Here is a 26,459-nt window from a genome sequence, read left to right as displayed (position 1 = left end):
GTTTTGAGTCAGGGGAAACACCTGATGGCCTCTCTCCTACCCTGCCCACCTGTGTGACCTTCGCATGGCCACCAGTGACATTGTCATCATTCATGTGGTGTGTGTGAGTGTGTGGATGGCCCGGCAGCTCAGATTGATCATGATGGGTCCGGACAGGGACAAGTGTTATCGAACAAGAGGAATTGTGCAGAAGACAGAAAATAATATCTGGGGTAAGATTGATAAGGTGGGAAAGACGCGTGTCTCACACATGGACGTGGGCCTTTGTGGATGACGGTGTCCTGCCAGAGACATCCATAGGAAATGTGATCCTAACATGTGATCATATTAGAATTGCTCCTGTAAACCGAAAGGTACAACTAGTGTATTATTGAATTAGTTAGTTTATAACCGTAACTCCTCGTTTTTAGGCTGTAGCACACTAGTGTAGTGTTCAAGCAGAACCTCTTCTCCTGAGGGGAATTTAACACTTGTATCGCGTTACCGTAATAAATCCGTGTCGCTACGAAGCTATCCGGCTATCGTGTCTCCTATGGTCTCCACTTGTTTCCGCTCGGACATGAACCATGTAGCGCATCGCTCCGTCGGATCACGATTGTGAGCAGAACTTGTGTTATTATTATAAAGCAGGCAGTCCCTATAGGAGACAGGGACGGGGACAGGGACAGGGACGGACCGGGAGGACACAGAGGTTATGTCGCATCACTGAGCTCCGTTCATCTAACTGGACACCGAGCTACAGGCTCTAGCGCTGCTTTCAAACCGGTTCGGAATCTCCTGCGAATCAACAACTAGATTCTCCATTTTACTTTTGACGGTTTAACGGTTGCCGGACCGAGCCGCTCGGTGTACAGAGAAAGAGAGAGAGGGATAGAGAGAGAGAGAGAGAGGGAGAGATAGCATCGCTTTCGACAGCGGGCGGAGAGATACTCTCCTGTGGCATCGGGCACATCTGTGAGTGAGTAGCGGGCACACATGAGGTGAAGACCCGGGGCTGAGACTCACCTCGTCGGTAAAAAAAAAGAACCCAAAGGTGTCCCCGGTGGCTCCGGCTCGGTGGCTTGGTTTCCGGCTGGACGGTGTTGTCTGGGCGCACGGTTCACACGGTGGTTGTCTGTCTGTCCGTCGCTTCCTCCCGTCTGTCTCTTCGCTGTGACGCGGCGCGGAACTACACGCTGCGCCGCAGACACCGCGGAGGAGCCAATGGGAGGAGGCGTTCCACGGCACAGGGAGGAGGAGGAGCGGACAGAGGTCTCACTCTGATCCCAAATAATCGACACCCAAAGATAGAGGGTTGAAGGTCCAGTGTGTAGGGTTTAGGTGAAAGAGATCTATTGGCAGACATTTAAAATAATATAAATATAATAATCAGTGAGTGTTTTGTGTTTGATCATCTGAATTGTACAAAGGTTGTTTTATTTACCCTAGAATGGGCCCTTTATATTTAAATAGTTTATATGAACACGGAGAGCGGGTCCTATATGGAGGCCGCCATGTTTTTTACAGCAGCATCTTACAGTACATCTGTAGTTTTATTTAACACGTTTTTTTAAATGTCACATTTTCATTTTTAGATTTTCTGTTGACATTAATCCATAGCTGTTGTTAATAAATATTTTCCACTGTTTTATTTGAACCGGGTCAAAGGTCAACGAACGCCTGTAATTGCTTTGTTTTTACTGAAGTTCGACTTTTCCTGTAATTACTTGAACAACGCTTTTGAGTTTTGTGACAACTGAAGTTTACCACAGGATCTCTTACAGGTGAGGTGAGGGATATTCAGCTGCACCATGCAACTTCACCACTAGATGTCACTTAATTCTACACACGGAACCTTTAACATGGACTAAACTGGACGTGTTCTGAACAAGAACAAATTCAACTTTATTTCACCTGTGAGGCAGAGGTGCATCACACGTAGGCTGAAATACAAGACACGTTTAAGAGTTCACACCAAATTTTTATGAGAGGAAATGGAGACCCTTGCGTTTAAAGTGATAGTTCACCCAAAAATGAAAATGCACTCATTATCTACTCACCACTATCCCAACGGAAGGGGGGTGAAATGCTTGAGTCCGCAAAACACTTTGGAGTTTTAGTGGTAAATAGCGTTTCAGCCAAATCCAATACAATTAAAGTATGCTGCGACCACTTCTTCAAACATAAAAAACCCCCATAAAATAAACATAAAAGGTTTCCATACTGCTCATGTGTCGTGTCATCCATGTCTGTTAGCACCGACATTCAAATTGGACTCGATACAAGATCATTTACACCACCTTTTTAGCATAAATGTCCTCTGATGCCATTTGGAGTCATATTTAAATGCCGGGGTTTATGGATACTTGGATGACATCACAGTTTTTTTGTTGTTTTTTTACATTCGAAAAATCGGTTACAATTTACTTTAATTGGAATGGATTCGGCTGCAACGCTGTTTACCCCAGAAACTGTTTGTGGACTCAAACACTTCTTCACCCACCCCTCCATCGCCATAATAGAGTAGATAATTGTTAAATGATTTTGTATTTATATAGCGCTTTTCTAGTCTTGATGACCACTCAAAGCGGTTGACAGTACAGTTTTACATTCACCCATTCACACACACATTCATAAAGTGCATCTTATAGCAGCACTTTATGGTTCTAACAGGGGCATTCAGGGTTCAGTATCTTGCCCAAGGACACTTCGGCATGCAGATGGGGAAGTCTTGGGATCGAACTGCCTACCTCCAGGTTGGAGAACACCGCTCTACCCCTGAGCCACAGCCTCCCAGTGAATTTTTATTTTTGGGTGAGGTATCCCTTTAAATATTTTTCAATATCAAGGGGGCTTATGTCTTTCATTTTGAACTAATACCATCTTTGATAACAGCATAATTGAGCTCCTCCAGCTCAGGGGACGAACATGCTGGCTTCACTCTGTGCTAGTTCTTCTTGGCCAATAAGATGTCCCTCTCCCTGCCCTGTCATCACATGATGCTGGCTCAAATTTTGGAGATTAAGCGATTAGAATTCCCATCAAGTTTGTTTTCAATCTGATTATGTAACTGCACAAATCGGCTATGTGATAAAAACATATTACATTAGAGTATTGCATGCTCACACTCTCCCCCACAAAATGTCCCTCTCATTCGTTCACATCTCCTGTGCAAACACAGATTTGTTTTGGCTGGTGAGCAGCTCCACTGTTCAGTTGGAGGTGGAATGTGTTGCTCAGTGGCACCTCGGCAGGAAAACATACAGCTCTTGATTTCCTCTCGTTCTGAAATCACTCAAAACCTCACAGCTGTAACCTCTAAACTACTGCCGCCCCTAGTTTCAATCTGATTGCGTAAGAGCTCAAATCAGATGCTAAGAAAAGATGTTACATGAAACTCTGAATGATGCGACCTCTGACTTCACTTGTAATGTCACGACCAGCTGGATAAACAGGATGAGAAGGAGCACTCTTCTCCAGCCTTCATATCAGACCATGAGAAAATACACAAAAACGTCTCCATAGTGATTAATAACAATGATAAGTTTATTTATGTACCAGCAATTCTGTTTGCATTGTTTTGGACATTTTCCCTGCTTCTACGCCAGACACTTACAGTACAGTAGCATACAATATCTGTATTTGGAGAATTTTTTTCAATAAAGAAGAGCACATTTTTGAATACCATATTTACAAACAGCCGAAATACCGGAAATAAACAGATGAAACAGAACAGAAAAATAACTTTACATGTCCTTTAAGTAGTATTTGTCATTTGACAAAGCACAAGATGCGAGGATAAGAAGAGACAAGCCTACATTACACTTTTCAGTGAATCATCAGTCAAGTGCCACAGCAACAACAATGCGAAGAGTGAACCGAAGTCAGGTTACGGGTCATTGACGAAAACAAAGACTTAACTGATAAAACTGGGGACCCGCTGATGATGACTGTTAGGAAAGAAGAATTACAGTTTAGACAAAACAGAAATCACACTTGTTTATGCTCTAAAGCTGAAAATAAGATGCTTTTTGATTCCAGACAAAAATAACTTCACAGTGCAGTGTAAAACAAAGAGGTCAAAAACAGAACAAATTATTTGTAGAATCTGCTTATGCAGCGTCATTACATACAGGATGTCTTCAAGTTACTACGTGTCCACACTTAGAGGAAAATGTTTTATGTATCGTGACATGTCAGGTGACCAAAACTGAACTTTGGGATAATGTAAATGCAAAAAACAGTGACCATTGGAAAAACCTATTGCAAAGAGGCCGTGTAGGTTCATTCAGGAACTCGATTGCAATCCCGAATATAAAGCTTCTGCATGTAAAGCACTGTGCACTGAGAAAGACAGGGCAACTTTAAGCAGTAGCTCAGACAAAAGGCATTCAGAAGGTTTAAAGTTGCATGGGAACCATTGAAGTGTAATGTGGTCCTAAGGATTCTCTCCTGCATTTACGAGGTTACTTTTTGTGTTAGATCCTGATTTACGATGCCAACTTTCCACGCATGCTCATATGAATATTCATATGAGACACTGGCACGCTGCAGCATCAGATTCCACCACAGACTTAGAGACAGGGAGGAACAGCAGCAGAAATCAGGTCAGAGACTGTGGCGAACAACTGTCTGCGCCTTGTAACTTGCATTAATATCGTTATCTCTCTTTGCAGCCACAGAGAGCGAGAGAGAGCCCTAGGCGTCTCCTCCGCTGCATTGTTTCTGCGTGCTGAGTGGTGACCCAGGCTTCTGCTGTTCTCTGGCGCCCTCATGTGGAGCTGACCAGGGCGATCTGCTGCACCTTGTCCAGCTGTGTCAGCAGCCGTTTCATGCGGTGTTTGAGCTGAGGCAGACGGGCCAGAGGTTCTGGAGGCTCCAGCTCTCCGGTGTAGTCCAGCCAGCTCTCCAGTACTGAGGAGCAGAAAAAGAACCAGGAATAAGCACATGGTTACAAACTATGTGGTTCTCTGAACGCACACGGACGGTACACACAATTCTCAGGTGTAAATACACCTGCGAGTTTTGAAAGCCGAACTAAGCTAACACAGGTATGATGCAATCCTCACAGCTTGGACACCTCTGGCAAAGACCTCTGCGCTGTTGCATAATGTCACGGCTCCTCAAAAGCAAATGTGTTTAGATTCAATTCATCACTGAGTAATGCTAATGTGCACATAGATGGTTGAATGCACTTATTGGGAGTTGCTTTGGATAAAAGCATCCGTTAAATGATATGTGATGCAATGTAAAGATAAAAGCAGGAGTCATCTTCACCTATTTAAGTCTAATTCAATGAGATTCCCCATCCTTTTGCAGACACATTAACTAAAACAGTCAAATGCAAGCCTTACCATCCAGCTCCCGTTCAATGAAGTCCATCCTGTGTGAGACCTCATCCTGGACTGCATCTATGTGATCCAGCAGATTGATCTGCCACTGTTGATGATGTCTGCTGTTGTCTGCAGATTCTTCAGTATCTCTACCATCCTCCTCGTTCATCTCAGCCTGGGACCATGAGCTACCCAACAAAGCCTGAAAACGTTTGAGTAAGATCATCAGACAAGATTTTCAATAAAACCAGGATCAGACCTGATTAAATGAAAACTTTGCAAAATCATTCATGTACTGAAGACACTGATCTATCCCAAAGAACATTGGGACAACAGTGATCCGGTTAAACTTAATAAATAATGTTATCCACATTCAGAAGCTTTAATTACATCACATAGAGAATGTTAATTATTTCAAAAACAATTCTGCAACTAGTGCAGTATTTTGTAAGTGACTGCAACAAGACATCCTGTAAATCCTTGATTCCTGCCTCTGACTGACATCTTCTCCATAGCAACCTCTCCTAAGGTCACGGACACTGTCTTACCAACTGATTTTATAGGAAATCATTTCCCCTCTATTTATAATTTGCAGTGATCTGCTGATTAATATCATACAACATTTCGTGTGCTTATACTTTTTGATATTTTCAGGAAGTGTTGGTGTTATTGGTTAGTTCACTGCTCTAAAGTGACAATTCAAGCTGCAATGTAAACATCCTTGTCTGCTGTCGAACAAACCCCAACCTTGTTATTGTTTGCTGTTGATTTGGGCTTGTCTGTCTCCAGCAGGCTCCCGTAGCGCTGCTCCCGCTCCAGGAGCTCCTCAGTGCTTCTCATGCTGTCCTCCAGCTCCGAGCCCTGTCGGGTCTCCACCACCAGCCTCTGCTCCACTGCAGGGTAGTACGCCCGCGGTTTCTGATAGCAGTGTTCACTGGTAATGTACGAGTCTTGGAAGGATGGGAAGGGGGAGGAGTACGATGACGTGGAGGTGGCAGCTGTAGCAGCACGGCTCAGTTTCTCCAAAGCGTTTGACATTAAAATTTCTCCTCTGCTCATGTCCTCATCTGGAGTCACGGGAGAAGGAGCTGCGTCACTGCCCCGACATGAGTCAAAGCCAGTCAGTGACCTCTCCAAATGTTTCCACGGCTGCCGCCATAGCTGCAGGTCAGGGTGTGTGTTGCTCCTTAGGTGAAAGAAAAAAAAGAGATTAGACCACAATGTAACCCTCAGAAATATTACAACAAAGCTGAGATGGTTAAAATGACATTATCCAGGACAGAACTAATTTCTGCCACAATCTTCTTTCAATTTACTATCTGTAGGTAACAGAAAAAGAGCTTCAAGTCTGTTCATGCAGTTCCTCTGTACTCACTGTAAGATGTTCATCTTGAGCTGCAGTCCATTGAGGATCTCGACCACGTGGTGTACGTCTCCCAGCAGCTGGTGGGTGGTGGTGATCTTCTTGGCGTTTTGGTGAGAGTAGTTCTCTTCCAGGAAGGAGAGGCCATACATGTGACCATTGCTCAACCACTCACGATCATACCAGTAGCGTAGACTCTGTCTTTGACCTTTTAGGGATAAAGAAAATTGCATTAAATCAAAGTTAAAAACAATCTTTCTACTACTTTGACGATAAGTAGAGACACTGTTGGGTTATCGAGTGTCTCTTTAAGAATGAGGCTGTCTTCTGACTGTTACAGCTGCTAAGTTAGAGCGCAACACTTATTGGCTTAGTGGAATTATAGATTGCTGACACGGAGACTCCATATGTAAAAACAGTACGTGCGTACATGTACACCACACTGCACGGCAGCTTTTGCTTGGTGCACAGCGAGTCAAACGTCCAAACCTTCCAGACCAGAAGCTGTTAACCCCTCCTTCTTCTACAGGCTTCAGCCAATTCAATTTTTAAAAAAGAAAACAAATTAGCAATGCATCAGTTCATTCAAGTCTCAGCTTTAAGTAGGTTTACATCAATACCTTCAAACACAGTGCCAAGATTTTAGGGGTTCTAAAAATACTTGGCTACTTGCATTAGAGCTGAGACTTGGCACTTTCATGAAGGATCCATTATTTTATTTCAAATTTGATCTGCTGAAGCTCAGAACCTAAACAACAAAAAGTGTGTAACTGTCCAAATATTCCCAGCCCTGGCAGTACAATTCTTCAGTTCTCAGTAATACAGGCATAGTTTTATACTTGATCTAAAAATACATACCAGTGTATTCCTCCACCTTGAAAAAGTGTCGCTACACTCTGTGCGATCATGCAGCTCTTGATTAATGTGTTTACCGTGGACACACCTGAATGGCCCCTGAAAGCCTGTAACATTTAGATATTGAGGCCATGGAGCTAAACTACAGCTCGCTGTTTTTAGCTTCCCAACAATAAGTGTTAATCTGAAGCACAAACATTCTGTTGTTTTACAGAAACCATGTCTCTGTTTACCACAAATTAGTTTCCTGTAACCTGAGGTAAACATTGTTCTCTCAGCAGGAAACTAGACAACCTTTTGATGCATGGCAACAGAAAATCAAGGCCAAAATCTATTGCAAAGAAGAAATTAGTCTATGAGTTAAATAAATAATAAAAAGTTAAATATAATGAGTTTTGAATAAGAATAATCACTGCTCACTCGGAGATAGTCGTCAAATAAATAAACCAAACACGAGTAGTGAAAAACGTTGGATCAAAATGGTTGATGTTGTTTACCTGGTGGGTCTCTGCAGATGTAGCAGGTGTATCTGTCTGGAACATTTTCTTCCAGCAGCCCCATGCAGGTGCCATGCTGCCAACACAAACAATCTTCACACTGAGGAAAGGATAAGATATAAAAGGTTCACATTCATCAAAACAATTTTTTTTTAACTCAAAGCTTCAAATACCTAACATTAAGACAAAATACATACACTGACAAGAAGCAAACAACAAGCTCACCTGGATCATGAAGTCATTCTCTTCTTCCACCTCACAGATACATCGCACTATCTCCTGGTCACTGGTGTCCACGGCACCAGAGTCCACACTCAGGGGAGGTGTGGTGACATCCAGATCCAACCCAAAGTCATCGTCACTCCACCCACAGCTGTCTGTGGACCAGTCACTGATACTATCCTCATCTATGGTGTAAGGGACAAAGAGACCAATTGGTTTTTCATGGCAGTTACACAACTGGTCAGGATTTTGCTTTCACATAAAGTTTTAATTAAATTGTAGCTCAATTAACAATATTTAACTCTGAAAAAGATGTTGCACTATGGGGTCTTAATGAATGTTTGTGGTTTCCATGATGAAGCAAGCCATAGCAGCAAAGAACAGCTCAGGATTCAATCAACCAAGCGAAACAGCTGTGTCCGCTGCTAGTATCATTACCTCCACCAAGGAGGATATGTTCCCATTGCTAATTGTTTGGATGTCTGACTGTCTGATTACTCGAAACATAAAGAGTTGATTTCCATAACATCTTGTGCAGGGGTGAGGCATGACTGCACAAAGCTCCTATTCAAATTTGGAGCTAATCCAGACACATGTGGGCGGATCCAAGAAGTATCTTTTTTTATTTTCTTTAACATGGTGAGATAGGGAGTTAGCCTTGGTGGAGGTTCTGGTCCTGCATGTAATTAGCAACAAAATTTGGACACAGATGTGATGCAATTTGTACTGAAACACCTGCCTGATGGATTGAATCCAAAGGAAATAGAATGGAGGGGAGAGGAGGCCATGTACAGTCACACACACACACACAAACTAATACACACACACTGAGTCATCAAGATACCCACCATCCACATGTATCTGCTCTGTGTAGCTGTATCCAGGCTTGCTGGGGTAGGCCTCAGGCTTGTGATTGTGTGGGGGGGGGGTTTTGAGTGGCAAATGCAATTTGGACTGAAGACCCAATACTGAGATGTCAATATTCTCCTCACTACCTGTGTAGTCTGTTAATACAGGGAAGGGGGGGGGGAAGCAGATGTAGAAAAAAAAGTCAACTTTGAAAATGCTACACAAACGCCCATCAGGAGGTGACAAAATGTGGCACAACAAAACATTACGGACATACGAAAAGACTAAATAACAATAAGGGATACTCAATGTAATAAAAAAACTTTGTGGCCTGCCTCTCAGGCCTGTGAGCTATGGGAAAGGACCAATCAGTGTTAAGATAGCCTACACGTAAGTGACAATGCTAAATACACTGGTGTGAATGTCATCTAGAAATGAGAGCCAACACTGTTTGTTTGGATTAGTCACGATCAGTGCCACGATAGGTTCTGACTTCACATCACCAGTTCTGTCATATAAAGGAGTATAGAGGTTGACTAACAGAGGTAAAAGAAATGAGATGGAGCTTTTTATTTGGCACAATAGCGTGTCAGAGGCCAGCGACAGATGTAACACTTCTCCCACACACAGAGGCTCAGCCACCACACCAAGAGGAGTGAATAGAGCAATTCATGCGATGCAGGCTAGCCATTTCCACAATGTCACAGTGAGTGCACATGCAGAGCAGCAGAGATGTGAGGACGCCTGATGCCAGGGACCCCTTCTTACCAGACTTGGCCTTCTTTTTCTTCTTTTTCTTCTTTAATTTAATGCGGAGGAAGTCCTTCTGTTTCGGCTTCTCTTTCAGTTTGTCCAGTTTGGAACCTAGGGATCATTAAGTGGAAACAAGTTAAGCCCTCTGTGAAAACAGCTCACGCTACAGGTTACTATTCTACATGCAAAATTGTACTGGCAGACAACAGTGAGAGGGCAGGACTCTATGGGACACACAATGCAGTCATTTTCATACTGACCAATGTCAAAGCCACTCCTTTCCAAATCCTTGTCCTGCTGCTGGCATCCGTTCCTGTCCAGCTGGTTCTCCTTGCTTTTCTCCCTCAGCAGTGCCCTGAGCTGATGGCCCTGGGTGTTGACTGCTGGAGGGGCTGATGTGCGTCTGCCTGCGGTCTTCACCTCGCCACGGGGAAGCACAGCACCTCCAACAGAGTCTGAGAAGGAAGACAAAAACAAATCCCAAATATTTACACAAGAATGGAGGTACAGTATAATAGCCTTGTTGTAGAGCTTTATGATTACAAATTAATGTCACAATTCAACCTCTCTGATTTTATGCTGCATGAAGGTGGACTGGAAACCAAAAAACAAGTTCATTTTTATGTCCTCTTGCAGACTAGTCTGTGCACCTTCTATCTAGAGATTTCCACCTGACCTGAAACAGGTCGCAACAATCACAACCATTTACATGTGTCTATAATGGGACAGGTCTGACAATGACGGACGCAGCTAAAACGCTACTTTTATTTAAGAAATACTGAACATCCAAATGTATTTTTTGAGCTGGGAACTACATGTTGTGAATTTTATTCCTTGATGAAATAAATTAATGCTGGTCATAAAATCCCATTTATTACCGAATTTGTATTTATTTTTTAAAACAACGGATCTCAACATGGCTCAAAACTCCGCCTCGTGTTTCAATCAAGATGGCTGCCATGCATCTGGAGAAATCGGCAGAATCCGCAGTATACAGTAATAAACAGACTGGATGGTAGGGCTGAACGATAAATTGCATTTGTGATATAATCGCGATATGATAAAACGCGATTTCCTAATCGCACCGTGCGCGATTATAACGTGTGAACGAGAGTAGTGCACCGGGCTGCTGTCCTCACCCGCAGCCAGAATGCCGCGGGACAACAAAACTCTGCTGATCCAGAAGACAGCGAAGCAGGCCGGCATCCCTTACGTGGTGGAAACACACAGCGAGCTCATCTCGCTGGTAACCAAAGTCTGAGGAGTGGGACCATTTCATTAGCTTCAGGACACTGTGCATACATGCAGTTGTACTGTTTGACTCTGTGGCCTGTGCATTTCTCCGTTTTTTATTTATAACTTTATTTACTTTGATTTTACAAAATATTTTCAATGTATAGTAGAGGCAAATTCTATGTTTCAGTTGTGTGAAATGTTACTGACTTGGAAGCAGTAAGACACCTATAATTTGAAAGAATATTTTACACTAAATGTATCTAATATTGTGTTGGTCATATTTAAATCATTCATTACGTTTTGTTGGGAAAAAGGATGGATTAAATTAAAAAATCGCATATTAAATCGCAATCGCAATATTGGGGGGAAAAATTGCAATTCGATTATTTTCCCAAATCGTTCAGCCCTACTGGATGGTGTGTTCTCTTGAAGGGAAGGTGAGTCAACCTCCGTTACTGCGTCTGTTGATATCTAAGTCACACGTTTCATCACTCTGGGCGGCTGTAGGTCTATCCAACAGCAGTGTAACTGGAGAGGAACTCACGCATAGAGGCAGAGATGGTGCGCCTTCTCTTCGGAGTGTCCAAACCGGAAGCTGGAGACGGTTTCTCTGAGGCCCTGGTCTGGACGCTCCTGGTGGGGCTGCGCTCCTCCTCCAGGGGCTGCTCCTCCCCATGGTAATATTTCATATGGTAGTGCAGCAGCTTAGCTTTACGGAATGACTTTGTGCAGCCGGGAGCGCTGCACTTAAATGGGTTGTGGTCGAGGTTGATGGACAGGACGGGAGGAGGCTGGTTTTTGATAACTCTGTACACTAGGACAATAAAAAAAAAGCATGTCAACGATGCATATCAAAGAATGTGTGACGACTGAATTTGTTTATTAAATGTTGGGATGTACTCACGTGGTTCTCTGCTGAATCTGTTGGGGTTGTGGAAACCTTGCTTCCTCACCGCTATCAAAGATCAAGAAAACACTATTCATGAACATGAACATATACCCAGACACTATGGGATGCAAATTGCTCTGAGTTTCTCATTTTCACAGTGAATTTTCTTCATTAACACCTACGTTTCACAGGCTGGGGAGGGGGCACATCCACTATAGGCTGAGAGCTTTCTGATTGGATGTTTGGTTTCTTCTCCTCGTCTCCATTCGATTCTGTGGTTGTCATAGTGACGGACCCCTCCTCTGTCTTTGCTGACGTCTGAGTGGGTAACTCGGTGTATGGCTTGGGTGACTCTGTGTATGGCTTTGTTCCTCTCCATTCTGTCTCTAGCGGTTCCTCCTTCAAATCTCCGTTTACACGACACTGGTCAACATTTGGTTTGTCGTCTTCCTCCTCCTTCACCTTCACTCCATTCGGGAGTCCTGTTGCCTTGTCTGCATCCATGGACTGATCTCCTTGCTCTGATAAGTCCTCTTCCTGTTTGATGGTGGGGGCAGCCTCGATCTCACCATTCGTTTTCTTGCTCTTCTCATTGGACATCCCCTCTTCGTGATCCTCATCCTCGCTGTTGCTGTCCTCCTCCTGGTCGGACGTGCTTCGTCTGGCTCGTTTGTTTTTGGGACCTCCGTTCTCCTGAGGCCTCCGGTCTCTACGGTTCGGGGCCCTCCTAACCATGTTACTGTCAGAGGAGCGAGACTTCCCGCTACCAGCACTGCCTCTCTATTGGACAGCGGGATAAAGAGGAAGTTCAGGAACAGGAACAGGAAAAAATTAAAATAAAAAGCTCATGATGTGAATGAAAAAGAACAATATACTTAAACAGTGTCAAACAGATTTATTATGGATGTTTAGGATTACATATTGTATTTACCTCTTTAATAAACGGCTTCACATGTATTTCTTTCACTGTCTGGATGACACCATCATAGAATTTCACAGTGTACGATGCTGAGAGGGATAAAGCAGAACAAATTAATGTAAACCATGTTTTACGCAAGCCTCAGTTGCAAGACAGATAGACAAACGTACAGACTAGTGTCTGTGCTTCAAATGCTCATTTTCCTCTTAGGGACACATTCCCTGATTCAGATTTTTGTAATTGCGTATAAGACAGATCTATCTTTAGCTTCTCTTGCCAAAGACAGAGAAAAGCATTTTGCTAACATTGAAGGCCACTCATTACCACTGTTGACAGTTGGAAATATTAAATTAATCTTCCTGATGCAAAATCTTAAATAACCAAGAGAAAATCTCTCATCTGCCACATTAACTCGACTCAATCAACCTTAAAATCATTAAATGGAAACATCATGGAGCAGTAGATTAAACAATTTGAATGAAATTAATTCATACAAATATTTAACACCTGAAGTTATAAATACCCACCATCTTTATTGACTGAAATGACCTTAGCAGGGTAGAAACGGCAGTCAGACCAGCTGGCTAGGACCTTGTCATTCACATGAAAGCCCTGGAGGAAGGACACAGACGTTCAATCTCTGGCACACTGTAGGCACATTATTCAAATAACAGCAGAGGTGGAGCTGTTCAATGCTAAGAACCCTATTGTTATTGTTATCTATACTCAAATATTTAAAAACAAAAGCATTCAAATTTAAGTAAAAGTAAAAATACAAATTAAGAAATTCAGATTAAGAATTCTTCTGCTTTGTTACACAGTTTATAAACTGTGTGATAAAAAAAAGGCTAGAGGTACCAAATGTTACCCATAGGTGGGGCAGTTTCCATATTTAACACGGGTCCAAACAGGATGAGCATTGTTCTTTCTCTTACGGGTACAGGAGCGTCCTCTGGCAGGCCCTGCCGCCTCAGCTGAATCCTCTCCACGGGTCTCAAGTAGGGACTGTTCCAATCAAACCATTCGTCGTAGCGGTGGCTCCACTGGCGGTAATGTATCAGTACTTTCTCATCGTCGTAGTCAATCTTCTCTATGTTTCCAGCATACCTACAGGAAAAAAGACATCCAATAGTGTTATATTGGGCCTTCGACTGACTGACAGAGGAGAGTACTTCCACAGGATTAAGTGGCTTAATCATGTCAACGAAATATTGAAGGCAGTAAGTAGGGTGAAAAGAATTAGTATTGTGATTGTATAATTCTTATGACTTAATATCTAATTTATTAGTTACACCCAGCCAGTGTAACAATAGCTAGGAGCCAGTAGTGTGCCCAGGGGGTGGCCAGGTAGCATCGGCAAGTAACTGGGAGCTACAACGCTACAGCTGACCTGTGAGAGTTTGACAGCGACACATGCACCAATTTTTGGAAATATAACTGATATATATATAAATAGTCTCTACTGTATCTATCACTGTGTGTGTGATTAATTTTTTACGCTTGGACTCTTGTTAAAAAACTAAACAAAAAACGCAATAAATCATTGTGTTGAATCGCAATATTTAAACTAATAATGACCTTTTTGTCCTACTACAAGGATCTGTATTAACTGTATTTCTACCCTTTGACGTTTAGCACCCAACAGGAAATTGTCAAATGTATTCTTACCAAGTAGAAATACTCAGATTGGTTGATGTGAGGGGCGACACCTGGGTAGAGAGTGCATGAGGTGGAATTTAAACATCAGTGATAGCTCTCTCACTCGGTGTAAATTCTCCAGATAATGACTGGCTCTATTTATACATCTGCCCAATCGGACATTACAGGCACTTTGTACAAGAGAGCTGGAAGAGTTAAAGTCCGTTCAATGACCAGTCCAACTGATTTTGACATCTGCATTCTAACATAGAGCTCCTCCAGGTCAAATATGTGTCGATAAAAAGTAAGGAAGTAATGTAATGGTTAATGGAAGGTAATAACTGTTACTGCAGAGAGAGTTATCACTTTTTATAAACTAAAAGGCGGGGAGCAGTTAATATATGCACAAAGTTTTACTTTACACACAAAAAGGCTGCTCACATTGTTGTGTTCGAGGCTGAGGTCACATGTCGTTTTGGTCTAAAAATTCTTGTGGAACAATCATCAGACCGTCTCATTTGAATTTTTTTCCCAATCATAACCATGAAGTCCCAGATTCATATTTCAGTCCTTCATTATTAATACAGGTCAAAGGCTGGTTTCCTGTCAACTCGAGACCACACACCCATTACCAGCTGTTGTTTACTGTCAGGAAAGCAATGATGTAATAAAAGGGCGTCCTACACTCACTCAGATTCTTAATCGTCTCATGTTTGTTGACACACAGAATAGCTCAACCCAGGACCCAGAGAGGAATGCATGGGAGTTTACAGTGAGAGAGTGATGGAAGTGAACAGTAACATGGATGGAGAGAAATGAGCAAGGCCATGACTCACCAGTTTTTGAGGTTGTCTCTGGCCTCAAGCTGAGCTCCCACCTCAAATGTAATCCCTCTTCTGTTAGGGGGCGTCTTACTCATGCTGCCCACATCAAGGCTCCCTTCCTGCATACACACACACACACATACACACACACACATGTTAACCAATCAGGACTACATCTATATGTCCTTGGACACACTACTAAGAAACACATTGTGTCTAGCCATGGATAAAACACACATGACTATCAAGGACTTTGCAGGCGAGCTCTCCCCGGCCATCTCTAACAATGATTCTACCAGAGTATGGTGGTAAATCCCAGCTTGGCACCTGAGTAGCAATTTAGGTGAAAGTGAGCCACTCCCACTGTGAGGCAGCAGGACAACTATGCAGTCCAGGCTGTCGACAGCAATCATACACATGCTACAGATTACACAAGGTGCAACAGTGTACAGGTGAGCCATGCCCCTCAAATGGTAGTGAAATGTGCAACTGACGTCAGATGTTCAGTGATCTGGGAACAGCCTCCCGCAGGTTCCTATGAGGGTCTTGAGCAGTAAATACAAAAGAGGACGATTCAATAACATGGCAAAATGTGATTTCTATGTTATTAGATTCCCCGTCGAGATGACACAATGGCGGTGGACTAGTGTCAGAAACTTAGACTATGGGCAGAAAAGGTCTCTGGTTCGTCTCTGGTTCGACTCCACGGAGAAACAACAAAAAGACGAACCTGGATTGATCTGTCCAACAAATCCAAGAGGATTCTCCCTACCCTGTCTAGGGCCCCTGAGCAAGGCACCTTGCTCCCCTAACATCTGCTCCCCCGGGCGCCGTACATGGCTGCCCACTGCTCTGTGTGTCCTGCACCAGATGGGTTCAAAGCTGAGGTTAAATTTCCCTCCTTGCATGAGTTTGCTTGTGCATGTCTGTGCATGTGTTTGGGACAAATACATGTATCTGTATCTTAATCGTATCTTAACAATGAGAGGCGGTACAAGAATGACTAAGGTAACATAGCATAGCTTTCCCTTCCCACTGTCAGCATCCATCTGTACACTAGGGAACTAATAAATAGCAATGCACCAATACGTCTCGACTGATTAGCAGCATATTCTTCCTAAATTGTCTGTGTAGTCGCATCAAATACAGATTGAGAGTCTGCAGCTGATGTCCAGCCCTCCAGCTGGGATGGAAGGGCTTTGTGGATGAGGAGGATCTGACTCTGAGAATATCCTCCTGATAGCGACTCCTCTATCGTCCCACAGGCAAACAGAGATGTCGGCTCCATCTATTAGAAGCGGAATGGTTTCCGTGATGAATCTGGGTGACTTACTTTCCTCTCGGTTCATCACGACAGCGGAGTGACTGGCTTTCGTGCGCAGCCCTTCAAACCGGATGTCTTCGCACTAGTCGGCCCACGTGTTTTGTGCTCAGTGGATTTCACGTTTAGACACAATGGGAGACAATGGGTCAGACGCGCCTAGGACTAGCCACCTTTTGCAGGCTGCTAACGATCGTGGGGGATGATGCTGGAGATAAAGCATTTGGTAACATACGAGAATTTAATGAAATCGTGCATTCTAATGGCCTGCACAGAGAGAAAGGGAGAGAAAGAGAGAGAGAGAGAGACGGAAGCGAGCGACACAAGCAGGGCTCACACACCGAGTTGTAACGGTGCTGGCATCAGTCAGGAGCCGGGTAATGATTATCTGTTACACCGTGACAATAAAGGGCGTATTGTGTAATATTCTGTAATGACTAATGCAACATTAGGTTGATGTTTTACTATAATAAACGGAAAAACCCAGCACCCACACCCTCTGATGTATTAAATACACACAGCTAAGATGAGTAGGAGATATTTTCCAGCTCAGTGGGAAGAGAAGGTCCCTGAACGCATCTTGGGATCTATTGTGAAACACTTGCACCACTACGGACACTTTGTTGTCCAGTGTTTTATAACCAGGGGGCGTAGCGCGAAAGCAGCGGCGAATGCGCAGGCGGCCAGGGCGACCGAGATTGGTCAGATCGCTCCGGCGGGGGCGGGACCCTCGGCGTGCTGGCCTCTGATTGGCCGCTTGGCTGTCATTCACTCGCCGGGGCCTCGCTGGGCCTACTCGGAGAGCAGCGTGGAAGATTCACGAAGCTTCAAACTTCCCCCCAAGTGACCGCAGAAAGGGGCCGCTGACCGGGGGCCCACCGGGGGCGAGGCACGCAGCGACCACCGCAGCCCCCACACACGCACGACGGGGACTCGAACCCACGGAGCGCTCGATCGGCGGCTTCGTCCCGTTTGTTTTGAACCGGAGGAGCCGACACGCGGGTCCGCACCGTCCCCGCCGCTGAGCATCCACCACCGGGCCTCTCTCACCCTGCTCCCGGGGCTCGGGTGGCTCTAAAGCCCGGAGAGGAGAGGAGCCCTGTGCCTCCTACCTGCTCTCCGGTCACTCTCCGTCCGGCTGGCTGCAAAATGGAGTCATTTAATCCCGTAGAAGCGCAGGTCCCGCCGCCGCCGCCTGTCTCCTCCGGAGCACGCAGTTGAATTTCTCCCCCTTGCATTCACCACCGGCGCGGGCTGCGAGGCGCAGCACTGCGCATGCGCGGCCAGCGGCCCTGATGTCTTCCGATAACCTCACAGTCACATCGAAGATAGTAATATGAGGCTATTGCTTTAGACCAGTGGTGGGAATTAATGAAGTAGAAATACTTTGTTACTGTACTTAAGTAGATTTTTCACATATCTGTACTTTACTTGAGTATTTCTTTTCCTGACGACTTTTTACTTTTACTCGTTACATTTGAACAAAAATATCTGTACTTTCTACTTCTTACATTCTCAAACTGGCTCGTTACTTGAGCAGCGGAGGTTGGCGCACCTCTCTCTCTCGCTCTCTCATCTAGGGTTAAAAATTTGTAAAATTATACATTATATACATTATTAGGGCCCGAGCACCGATTGCTGAGAGGCCCTATTGAAACTGTAAGGATTTTTATTATTTCCCTTTGGGGGAGTTTTTCAGGGTCTAGACATGCTCAAAAAGTTATGAAACTTTGCAAGAAATTCAAGACCTACGAATATTTTACTATACTGGAGTAATTTGAAATGGGCGTGGCAAAATGGCTCAACAGCGCGCCCTGGAAAGCAGCCCCTAGGTTTCCCTTTGACCGATCAACACAAAAATCGTGGCCCACGTGTATCATGACCAGACAAACAAAAAAGTCTCAAGGGGTATTATGAAAAACGCAACAAGAAGCCCGCCATTTTCTATTTAGTGGCCATTTTGGCCATATTCCACATTTTTACTTCGACGTACTTGTCCCAGGGCTTTCATCAGATCAACTTCTAATTTAGATGAGTGTCATCACAACAAGATGGAGATAAAAACTGATTTAGAGATCAACTTTTCATCATACCATGTGACCGTGGCGTCAAAGTTTGATTAAATGCCATCAAAACACGAGGTTCTGTATCTCGGACATATTTGGTTCAATCGTGTCCAAACTAGACACATTAGACAAGAGACCCAGCCTGATGACATCTACACAGAAAGGGCAGCCCAGGCACTACGATTGGTCTACATCTACAAAAATCGATAGGGACATGTGTCTTTACATTACAAAGAAATACGTCTTTTGGATAAATATGCTAGACCAAACAGGAAGCCCACCATTTTGGATTTGGTGGCCATTTTCAGCTTTTTCAGGGCCTAGACCAGGGGTGTCCAAACTACGGCCCCACGGCCCAACTGCGGCTGCCATCCACCTTTAATTGGCCCGCATCAAAGTCAAAAAATACAACAGTATGTCACACTGTTTAAAGGCAGCTACAGTAAAGGCAGCTGCACTAAAGGTAGCTGCCTTTAAACAGTTTGATATAAAGGCAGCAGCTGCTGAGGAGAGGTAAGACCATACTGTTGCTCTTTTCAATAGTGTGTTAAAACGTGGTAAAAAGAGGAATGGAAGGAGAGAGGGAGGAGCAGAGATCTGTTTCTGTTCGGAGGAAGTGAATCTATTCTACAGTCTCTGGCAGCAGCTGAAATGGAGCAGCAAGAAAATCAACTGGACAGAGAAAGATTCTCCTGTTGGATCTGTGTGGATCTACTGAAGGATCCGGTGACTACTGTCTGTGGACACAGCTACTGTAAGAGCTGTATTAACACCCACTGGGACAAAGAGGAGGAGAGAGGAAGCTACAGCTATCCTCAGTGTAGACAGACCTTCACACCGAGGCCTGTCCTGGAGACAAGCACCATGTTAGCTGCTTCACTGGAGGAGCTGAAGAAGACTGGACTCCAAGCTGCTCCTGCTGATCACTGCTATCCTGGACCTGAAGATGTGGCCTGTGATGTCTGTACTGGGAGAAAACGGAAAGCTCTCAAGTCCTGTTTGGTTTGTTTGGCCTCTTATTGTGAAAAACACCTCCAGCCTCATTTTCAGTCAGCTCCATTTAAGAAGCACAAGCTGGTGGAGACCTCGGAGAAGCTCCAGGAGAACATCTGCTCACGTCACGACGAGGTGATGAAGATGTTCTGTCGCACTTATCAGCAGTGTATCTGTTATCTCTGCTCTGTGGAGGAACATAAAGACCACGACACAGTGTCAGCTGCAGCAGAAAGGACTGAGAGGCAGAGAGAGCTCGGGCTGAGGAGACAAACAATCCAGCAGAGAGTCCAGGACACAGAGAAAGACGTGAAGCTGCTTCAACAGGAGGAGGAGGCCGTCAATGGCTCTGCTGATAAAGCAGTGGAGGACAGTGAGGAGATATTCACTGAGCTGATCCCTCTGCTGGAGAAAAGAAGCTCTGATGTGGAGCAGCAGATCAGATCCCAGCAGGAAACTGAAGTGAGTCGAGTCAGAGAGCTTCAGGAGAGACTGGAGCAGGAGATCACTGAACTGAAGAGGAAAGACTATGAACTGAAGCAGCTCTCAGGCACAGAGGATCACAACCAGCTTCTACACAACTACCCCTCACTGTCACCACTCAGTGGATCTACACACTCATCCAGCTTCAGGATCCGTCCTCTGAGGAACTTTGAGGGCGTGACAGCAGCTGTGTCCCAGGTCAGAGGTCGACTACAGGACATTCTGAGTGAGACAGAGACAGAGATATTACAGATTGTGTCTCGAGTGGATGTTTTACTGCGACAACCAGAGCCAGAGACCAGAGCTGACTTCTTAGAATATTCACAGGAAATCACACTGGATCCACACACAGCACACAGACGTCTGTTTTTTTTTTATTATTTTTTTTTTAATTTTGTGGTGGAAATGTTTATTTATTTTTTTTTTTTCAAAATGTTTATTGAGCTTTTTATATATTGACATAACAACAATAAAACAACACTCAGTACAACATTGGTCTACACAGTCTATACATACTTACAACTCACATTCACTAAATCAGTGCAATGAAAACAAGATAAAGATAAAGAGCTTAAGGCTAGCCGAGGAAAACATTCGAGAGCGCTGAAGCCACTGTAGAGCTGGAAAAGTTAAGATATGGAGTCCAAATGTTCATAAACTGTCCCTTTGAAGAGTGAAGCAGACAGGTCAGGTACTCAAGGGGAAAACATTCCATAATTATCTTGTGCCAGTTCGATTTAGTGGGGGGTTTGTCGCTTATCCAAGACAAAAAGATATTCTTCCTTGCTGCATATGTGAGGATATAATACAGTCTGGCAGCGCTGGCATCCACAATAGTATCCTGACTGGTGTAACCCAGGATTAAGGAAAGAGGGTCCATGTGCAACACCACACCAAATATTTTTTCTAAATCTTGCAAAACACCCATCCAATATGCTTGTATTTTAGGACATGACCAGATACAATGAGTATAGGTGCCCACTGAGATTTTACATTTTAAACATGCAGGTGAGAGTTGAGAGTTCATTTTATGTCTTTTGTTAGGAGAGATTTGTAAACGGTGCACAAGCTTATATTGCAGCAATCTGGCACGGTTACACACAGATATTTTCTTAGTTTGAGACCATATCTTAGTCCACTTATCCCCATCAATATCTATACCAAGTTCACCTTGCCACTTCTGCATAACATCCTGTACATTTATTACATCAGTCTGGCTTAAGACATTGTAAAAACGAGTAATGGATTTCTTAGTTGGGCCAAGGAGGAGTAATTGTTCAACTGCAGATGTAGTGGCATCAGTATTAAGAGTAGTTCCCCTGTTTATGAAGTCCCGGATCTGCAGGTATTTGTAAAAGTCATGTCTGGGAAGATTATACTTTTCTTGAAGTTATGCAAATGATAACATGGATGCACCCTGAAATAAATCACGCATCCTTTTTATCCCTCGAGATGTCCAAGTGCTATACCCACCATCCACCATGCCTGGTAAGAAGTTAGGATTGCCCTGAATTGGAACCAACGTAGATGTTAGACCAGACCTCCCTTCAAGTTTTTTTGTAATAAACCATGCTTTTAAAGTATTGCAGATTATAGGGTTATTTTTACAATGGCTCCTGGCTGACTTTAAGTCCTTGAAGGCCAAAAGGCCTAACAGGGAGTCTGAGGTCTGTGACTTTTCTAAACTCAGCAGATCAGAGGTAGGGTCCTCCTTGACCCATTCTGCTATAAATCTCAAATGGGATGCCAGCTGATACAATCTGATGTTGGGAAGGTCTAGACCACCCTTCGAACTGGGAAGTTGTAGTTTCGCTACTTTTAGCCTGGGCTTTCTCTTGTTCCAAATGAAGTCACTCAGCCAGCCATTAAGCAGCTTCAGTACTTTGCCTGACAAGAGTAATGGGATCATCTGTATGGGATATAACAATCTTGGCAAAATATTCATTTTAATAATAGAAACTCTACCAAGCAATGACAAGGGGAGTGGAGCCCATCTGCCCAGGTCCCTCTTTATGGAGTCTAGGACGGGGTTAAAATTGGCCCCATACATTCCATGAAATAAAGGTGTGATATGAATACCCAGGTAAACAAAACCTGTTATGGACCATTTAAATGGGAATGAGGGTAGTGTGTCAGTTCTATCTCTAAGACTTCCCATTGGCATAGCTAAAGATTTTGAGAAATTAATTTTGTAACCCGAAAAACATCTTATATTCCATGAACAGAGTTTTAACTTATAAGGTGGCATCATTCTATTGGTAAATGTAATTTAGGCAGTTCATCCAAACACGTCGACATGATACACTGAATATGGAAGACCAGTACTGAGCATGAACTACAAGTAACAAAAACAGAACACATTAAACTATAACAGCAAGAAACTATGCATGTAAAAAAAAGGAAATATTGAAAGAAAAGAAAATGGGTAATGGGGGTCCTTCCCCAGGTTGCAGGGGGATTGCTGTTCTGTAAGGCGCCTTCACTAGGGCCACTAGCACATAAACAGAAAAGAAATAAAGCAAGTGACATCACCCAGTTAACCGGGGCTCACGGCAACACCCAATTATTAAAAGATAAACAAAAGTTTTAAACTAATATAAGCCTCTAAATTTAAATCGTCATCTACTCTTAAATCAGCTGGATTTCCACTGAATGAATACTGGTGTATTATTATTAAGCAAGGGGGGCACCTCAATACATATTATGATAACGAGTAATCATTCACATGCATGTAAGATGTATCCTAACAGAGTATAATCACCAGCATACATGACAGAGTGTCCAAACTTAGCTCTCATATGATCGGAGAATCCGTCATTCCCGACGTGCTGCACTGGCTGCAAAGGTCAAAGCCTCTGTCGGGGAGAGGAAGGTTTTCTTGGGGCCATTCAGAGATACTTGTAGCTTTGCAGGGAAGAGCATGGAGTAATCAGCGCCGATCTGCCTGAGACGTTGTTTAGCTTCGTTAAACTCTTTCCGTTTACGAAGTACTGCGGCAGACAGGTCGTGGTAGAAAGATATTTTCCTCTCCTCCAGAGTGATATCCCCCTCCGCTGCTTTTCTCCGCACTGCTGCCATCACTCTCTGCTTGTCCGGGAACGCGTGGAAGCGGATGATGACGGGGCGCGGCCGCTGATCGGACCCGGGCTTGGGCATTAGAGAGCTGTGGGCCCGCTCCAGCTTCACTCGGCCCCTTTTAGTATCCATGCCGAGAAAATCCGGTAGCCAGTGTTCAAAGAAGTCCAAAGCATCTCCCCCCTCGATATTCTCGGGCAGGTTGAAGATGCAGATATTTTTCCGCCGCCCTCTGTTTTCCAGCTCGTCTATATGGTCGTGGAGGGATTCAACTTTTCTTTCCAAAGCTACTATGCGCTCAGCGTGCGGCTCGTTAGCGGTCTCCAGCTGTAGCACCCGAGCCTCTGCTTCATCCAAGCGGTCACTAGCCCTCTTCAGCTCGGTGGTATGAGAGAGAACTGTTTTAGCCAAGGGCTCGAGTTTGTCGTTAATAGCCATCATTAGCTTATTGGTCATCACATCCAGCGCTTTAGCGAGTCCAGGTTCAAGTTCTGCCTCCTCGCCGTCTTCATCCTGCTCGCCGCCATGTTGAGCTAGCTCCTTAGCCGTGTCCTGAGTTGGCTGTCGCGACTTAGTCTTTCCCTTTGGCATTGTTTGGTGTTGTCTTGTCCAGAATTTTTTGAGAGTCATACTACTGCACTGATATTATAAAAAGATAACCTTGTTTAAGAGAGAATGCGAAATATATGAAGGGTGTTGGCGGAGCTCCCGCAAACCCGACCGTCTCCTAGTCCGTCATCACGTGACCTCGACGTCTGTTTTTATCTGAGGGAAACAGAAAAGTAACATGTATGAGTGAATATCAGTCTTATTCTTATCACCCAGACAGATTCACTGGTTGGGAACAGGTCCTGAGTAGAGAGAGTCTGACTGGACGTTGTTACTGGGAGGTGGGGTTGGGGGGGAGAGCAGTTGGTGTAGCAGTCACATACAAGAATATTAGCAGAGCAGGATACTCACATGAATGTTTATTTGGACACAATGATAAATCTTGGTCATTACATTGTTATGGAAACAGATATTACTTTCGTTACAACAGCATCGGGACTCCAGTGTCAGGTCCTGTGTCCTCCAGAGTAGGAGTGTACCTGGATCACAGTGCAGGTGTTCTGTCCTTCTACAGCGTCTCTGACACCATGACTCTCCTCCACAGAGTCCAGACCACATTCACTCAGCCTCTCTATGCTGGAGTTATGGTTTGTTGTCCTGGAATGGAGGCTGAGTTCTGTGAACTCAAATAGACTCAAGTCATTAAAAGCAGTGATTTAGATTCTGTGTTTAAATCTTGAACTTCTTTTGTCTCCATGTTTGTTGATCAAAGTTCGTTGTGGTGACGTTTCTGCTCCGCACAGAGATCAGCTGTCAATCAAACACTGACATTCTTCTCTGGCTCTCTTCGAAGGCGGTCGCATTTTTCTCTCTCCCTTTCCTCCCCCATGACCTTCCCTGCTTGGCTCCTTCGTCTTGTCTTGTCTTGTCCTATACTTGAGAGACTCTCACCGCTCTACAAACTAAATTATGGATTTGATCGGTTGGTCTCTGAACGCAATTGACACCATCTTCTCGACGAGAAACTCGGGTTCGGGGGAACCTGAATGTCCCCATAGGGACATATGTCTTTTCATAAAAAAAACAAATAAGTCTCCTGGATAGACATGCTAGACCAAACAGGAAGCCCGCCATTTTGACTTTAATGGCTATTTTGGCCATTTTCCCGGTTTGTACTTTGACGAACTCATAGGGCTTTCATCAGATCAACTTCAACTTCTGGGAATGTGAAGCGTTTAGCTTTGCCACAGAGAGAAAAACGCATCCAACGTGGAGACGTGCACTTGGTCATCGTTCGCTCTCTCCCCCGACCGCAACAGGATTCAACGTGCGGGTGCTCGGGCCCGCAAGTGCTACAACGTAGCCCTAGTATTCATATTGTTGTTAGAATTTTTCAGTCAGTTAAATCTTGAGGAGAAACATGTTGGGTTGTTTTGTGTCTGAATAGGCCTACTATAAAGAGCACTTTTTTTTAATTTTGGTACCTGTACTTTTACTTTTGATACTTAAGTATATTTCAACACCAGATACTTTATATACTTAAGTACTTTTAATATGAGCTACTTTAAGACTTTTACTCAAGTAATTTTCTGACGGGTGACTTCTACTTTTACCGAAGTCACTTTCAGGTAAGATATCTGTACTTTTACTCAAGTATGGCTTTCAAGTACTTTATACACCACTGCTTTAGACAAATAGAAAAAAGAAAGAATTTTTAATGGTGTTAACTGGGTTATTTTTATTTTTTGTTGTTTTTGGGGAGGCGGTTTGGAACCCTTTATTCGTGAATAATGGCTGAAAATGCAGTGAGTGGGAAAAGTGGGGGTGGCTGTTTTTGCACTAAGGAGTGGTTTTGGTGAGAAACTAATGCTTGCAATCAACTCAGAATCATGAAAAACCCCTAGTTTGACCCCTCACAAGTTACTTAAAGCCAAATTTAACATTTTCGATTTTTCAAAAATCGGTTACAGGTACCCCAACTTTGAACAATTTTTTAGGAGGTTTCCCACGGGAGTTGAATTTCAACATTTTAAGACATGATATTACACACCTTCCTAAACACAATTGTGAAGAAATTTCTTGGTAAGGATTTAGTTCCCAGATTTTCATATGTTGCCCTCACTATATGTGATAAGAGCTGGTGTCTGCCCCAAATACCACAGAGTCGTCCCTGTGTGTCTTCATACTGAGTATTAAACTTATATAACCTTCAATCATGGTAAGACCACCTGGATTATAGGCCCAGTGTGGAAGATTTAGGTGAAAGGAACATATTAGGTGAAACTGGACAAACTAAACACCTTTCAGTTTGATGACGACAGAAGGCTGCCACAGGTTCTCTGTCATGTTTGGAAGGGGAGGGGCAGGTGAGGGGTATTCAGTTGCAGCTCGACACCTCACCACTAGATGTCACTAAATCGTACACACTGAAGATGGAGGAAATAGTAATTTAAGATACATTAACATTTATTTGTCCCAAACACATGCACAGACATGCACAGGCACACTCATTCAAGGAGGGAAATTTAACCTCTGCTTTTAACCCATCTGGTGCAGGACACACAGAGCAGTAGGCAGCCATGTATGGCACCCGGGGAGCAGATGTTGGGGGAGTA

The 26,459-nt window shown here is 43.9% G+C and overlaps 3 protein-coding genes across 4 annotated transcripts in view; 1 reads left to right on the top strand and 2 right to left on the bottom strand.

Moving 5' to 3' along the window:
* ndrg3a (ndrg family member 3a) overlaps positions 1-1,157 on the bottom strand; it is a 31,108-nt gene extending 29,951 nt beyond the window's left edge. Inside the window, exon 1 of the mRNA XM_061070382.1 lies at positions 1,006-1,157. The gene's annotated coding sequence lies outside the window, so the exon portion shown is untranslated. The remainder of the gene's footprint in view (positions 1-1,005) is intronic.
* A 2,344-nt stretch (positions 1,158-3,501) lies between these two features.
* Positions 3,502-17,919, bottom strand: phf20a (PHD finger protein 20, a). 2 transcript variants are annotated; one of them, XM_061069626.1, is made up of 17 exons: positions 17,791-17,919; positions 15,370-15,476; positions 13,831-14,002; positions 13,423-13,507; positions 12,908-12,984; positions 12,159-12,756; positions 11,992-12,042; positions 11,632-11,901; positions 10,112-10,306; positions 9,867-9,962; positions 9,098-9,253; positions 8,253-8,434; positions 8,028-8,127; positions 6,688-6,883; positions 6,060-6,498; positions 5,334-5,514; positions 3,502-4,893 (listed from the first exon to the last, which is right to left on the bottom strand). In XM_061069626.1, the coding sequence occupies exons 1-17, from the start codon at positions 17,914-17,916 to the stop codon at positions 4,751-4,753; spliced, it is 3,174 nt and encodes a 1,057-aa protein (XP_060925609.1). In that variant the 5' UTR covers positions 17,917-17,919; the 3' UTR covers positions 3,502-4,750. The 2 variants fall into 2 exon arrangements, with proteins under 2 accessions (XP_060925609.1, XP_060925610.1); XM_061069627.1 differs by lacking the exon at positions 9,098-9,253.
* Positions 17,920-19,875: 1,956 nt separating this feature from the next.
* LOC132999583 (tripartite motif-containing protein 16-like) lies at positions 19,876-24,536 on the top strand. The gene is made up of 3 exons (XM_061069279.1): positions 19,876-20,581; positions 23,238-23,257; positions 24,066-24,536. Exons 1-3 carry the CDS (start codon positions 19,876-19,878, stop codon positions 24,534-24,536), a joined length of 1,197 nt encoding a protein of 398 aa, XP_060925262.1.
* The last annotated feature ends 1,923 nt before the right edge of the window (positions 24,537-26,459 follow it).

Source organism: Limanda limanda, chromosome 4 (assembly GCF_963576545.1).
Source record: "Limanda limanda chromosome 4, fLimLim1.1, whole genome shotgun sequence".
NCBI classification, from domain to species: Eukaryota; Metazoa; Chordata; class Actinopteri; order Pleuronectiformes; family Pleuronectidae; genus Limanda; species Limanda limanda.
Note: the sequence above shows the minus strand (reverse complement) of the source record. Positions and strands in the feature narration are given on the sequence as shown.

What these genes read in the sequence shown, in the direction of transcription:
- phf20a (XM_061069626.1), bottom strand. Translation starts at nt 17,916, where the DNA reads ATGCAAGGGGGAGAAATTCAACTGCGTGCTCCGGAGGAGACAGGCGGC. An exon ending in AGAGCAGATACATGTGGATG is followed by an intron (nt 8,435 to 9,097) that starts GTGGGTATCTTG and finishes CTTACACCATAG; the next exon opens with ATGAGGATAGTATCAGTGAC. An exon ending in CATCTGCAGAGACCCACCAG is followed by an intron (nt 6,884 to 8,027) that starts GTAAACAACATC and finishes TATCCCTAAAAG; the next exon opens with GTCAAAGACAGAGTCTACGC.
- LOC132999583 (XM_061069279.1), top strand. Translation starts at nt 19,876, where the DNA reads ATGAAGATGTTCTGTCGCACTTATCAGCAGTGTATCTGTTATCTCTGC. An exon ending in TCCACACACAGCACACAGAC is followed by an intron (nt 20,582 to 23,237) that starts GTCTGTTTTTTT and finishes CGTGGTAGAAAG; the next exon opens with ATATTTTCCTCTCCTCCAGA. An exon ending in ATATTTTCCTCTCCTCCAGA is followed by an intron (nt 23,258 to 24,065) that starts GTGATATCCCCC and finishes TTTTTATCTGAG; the next exon opens with GGAAACAGAAAAGTAACATG.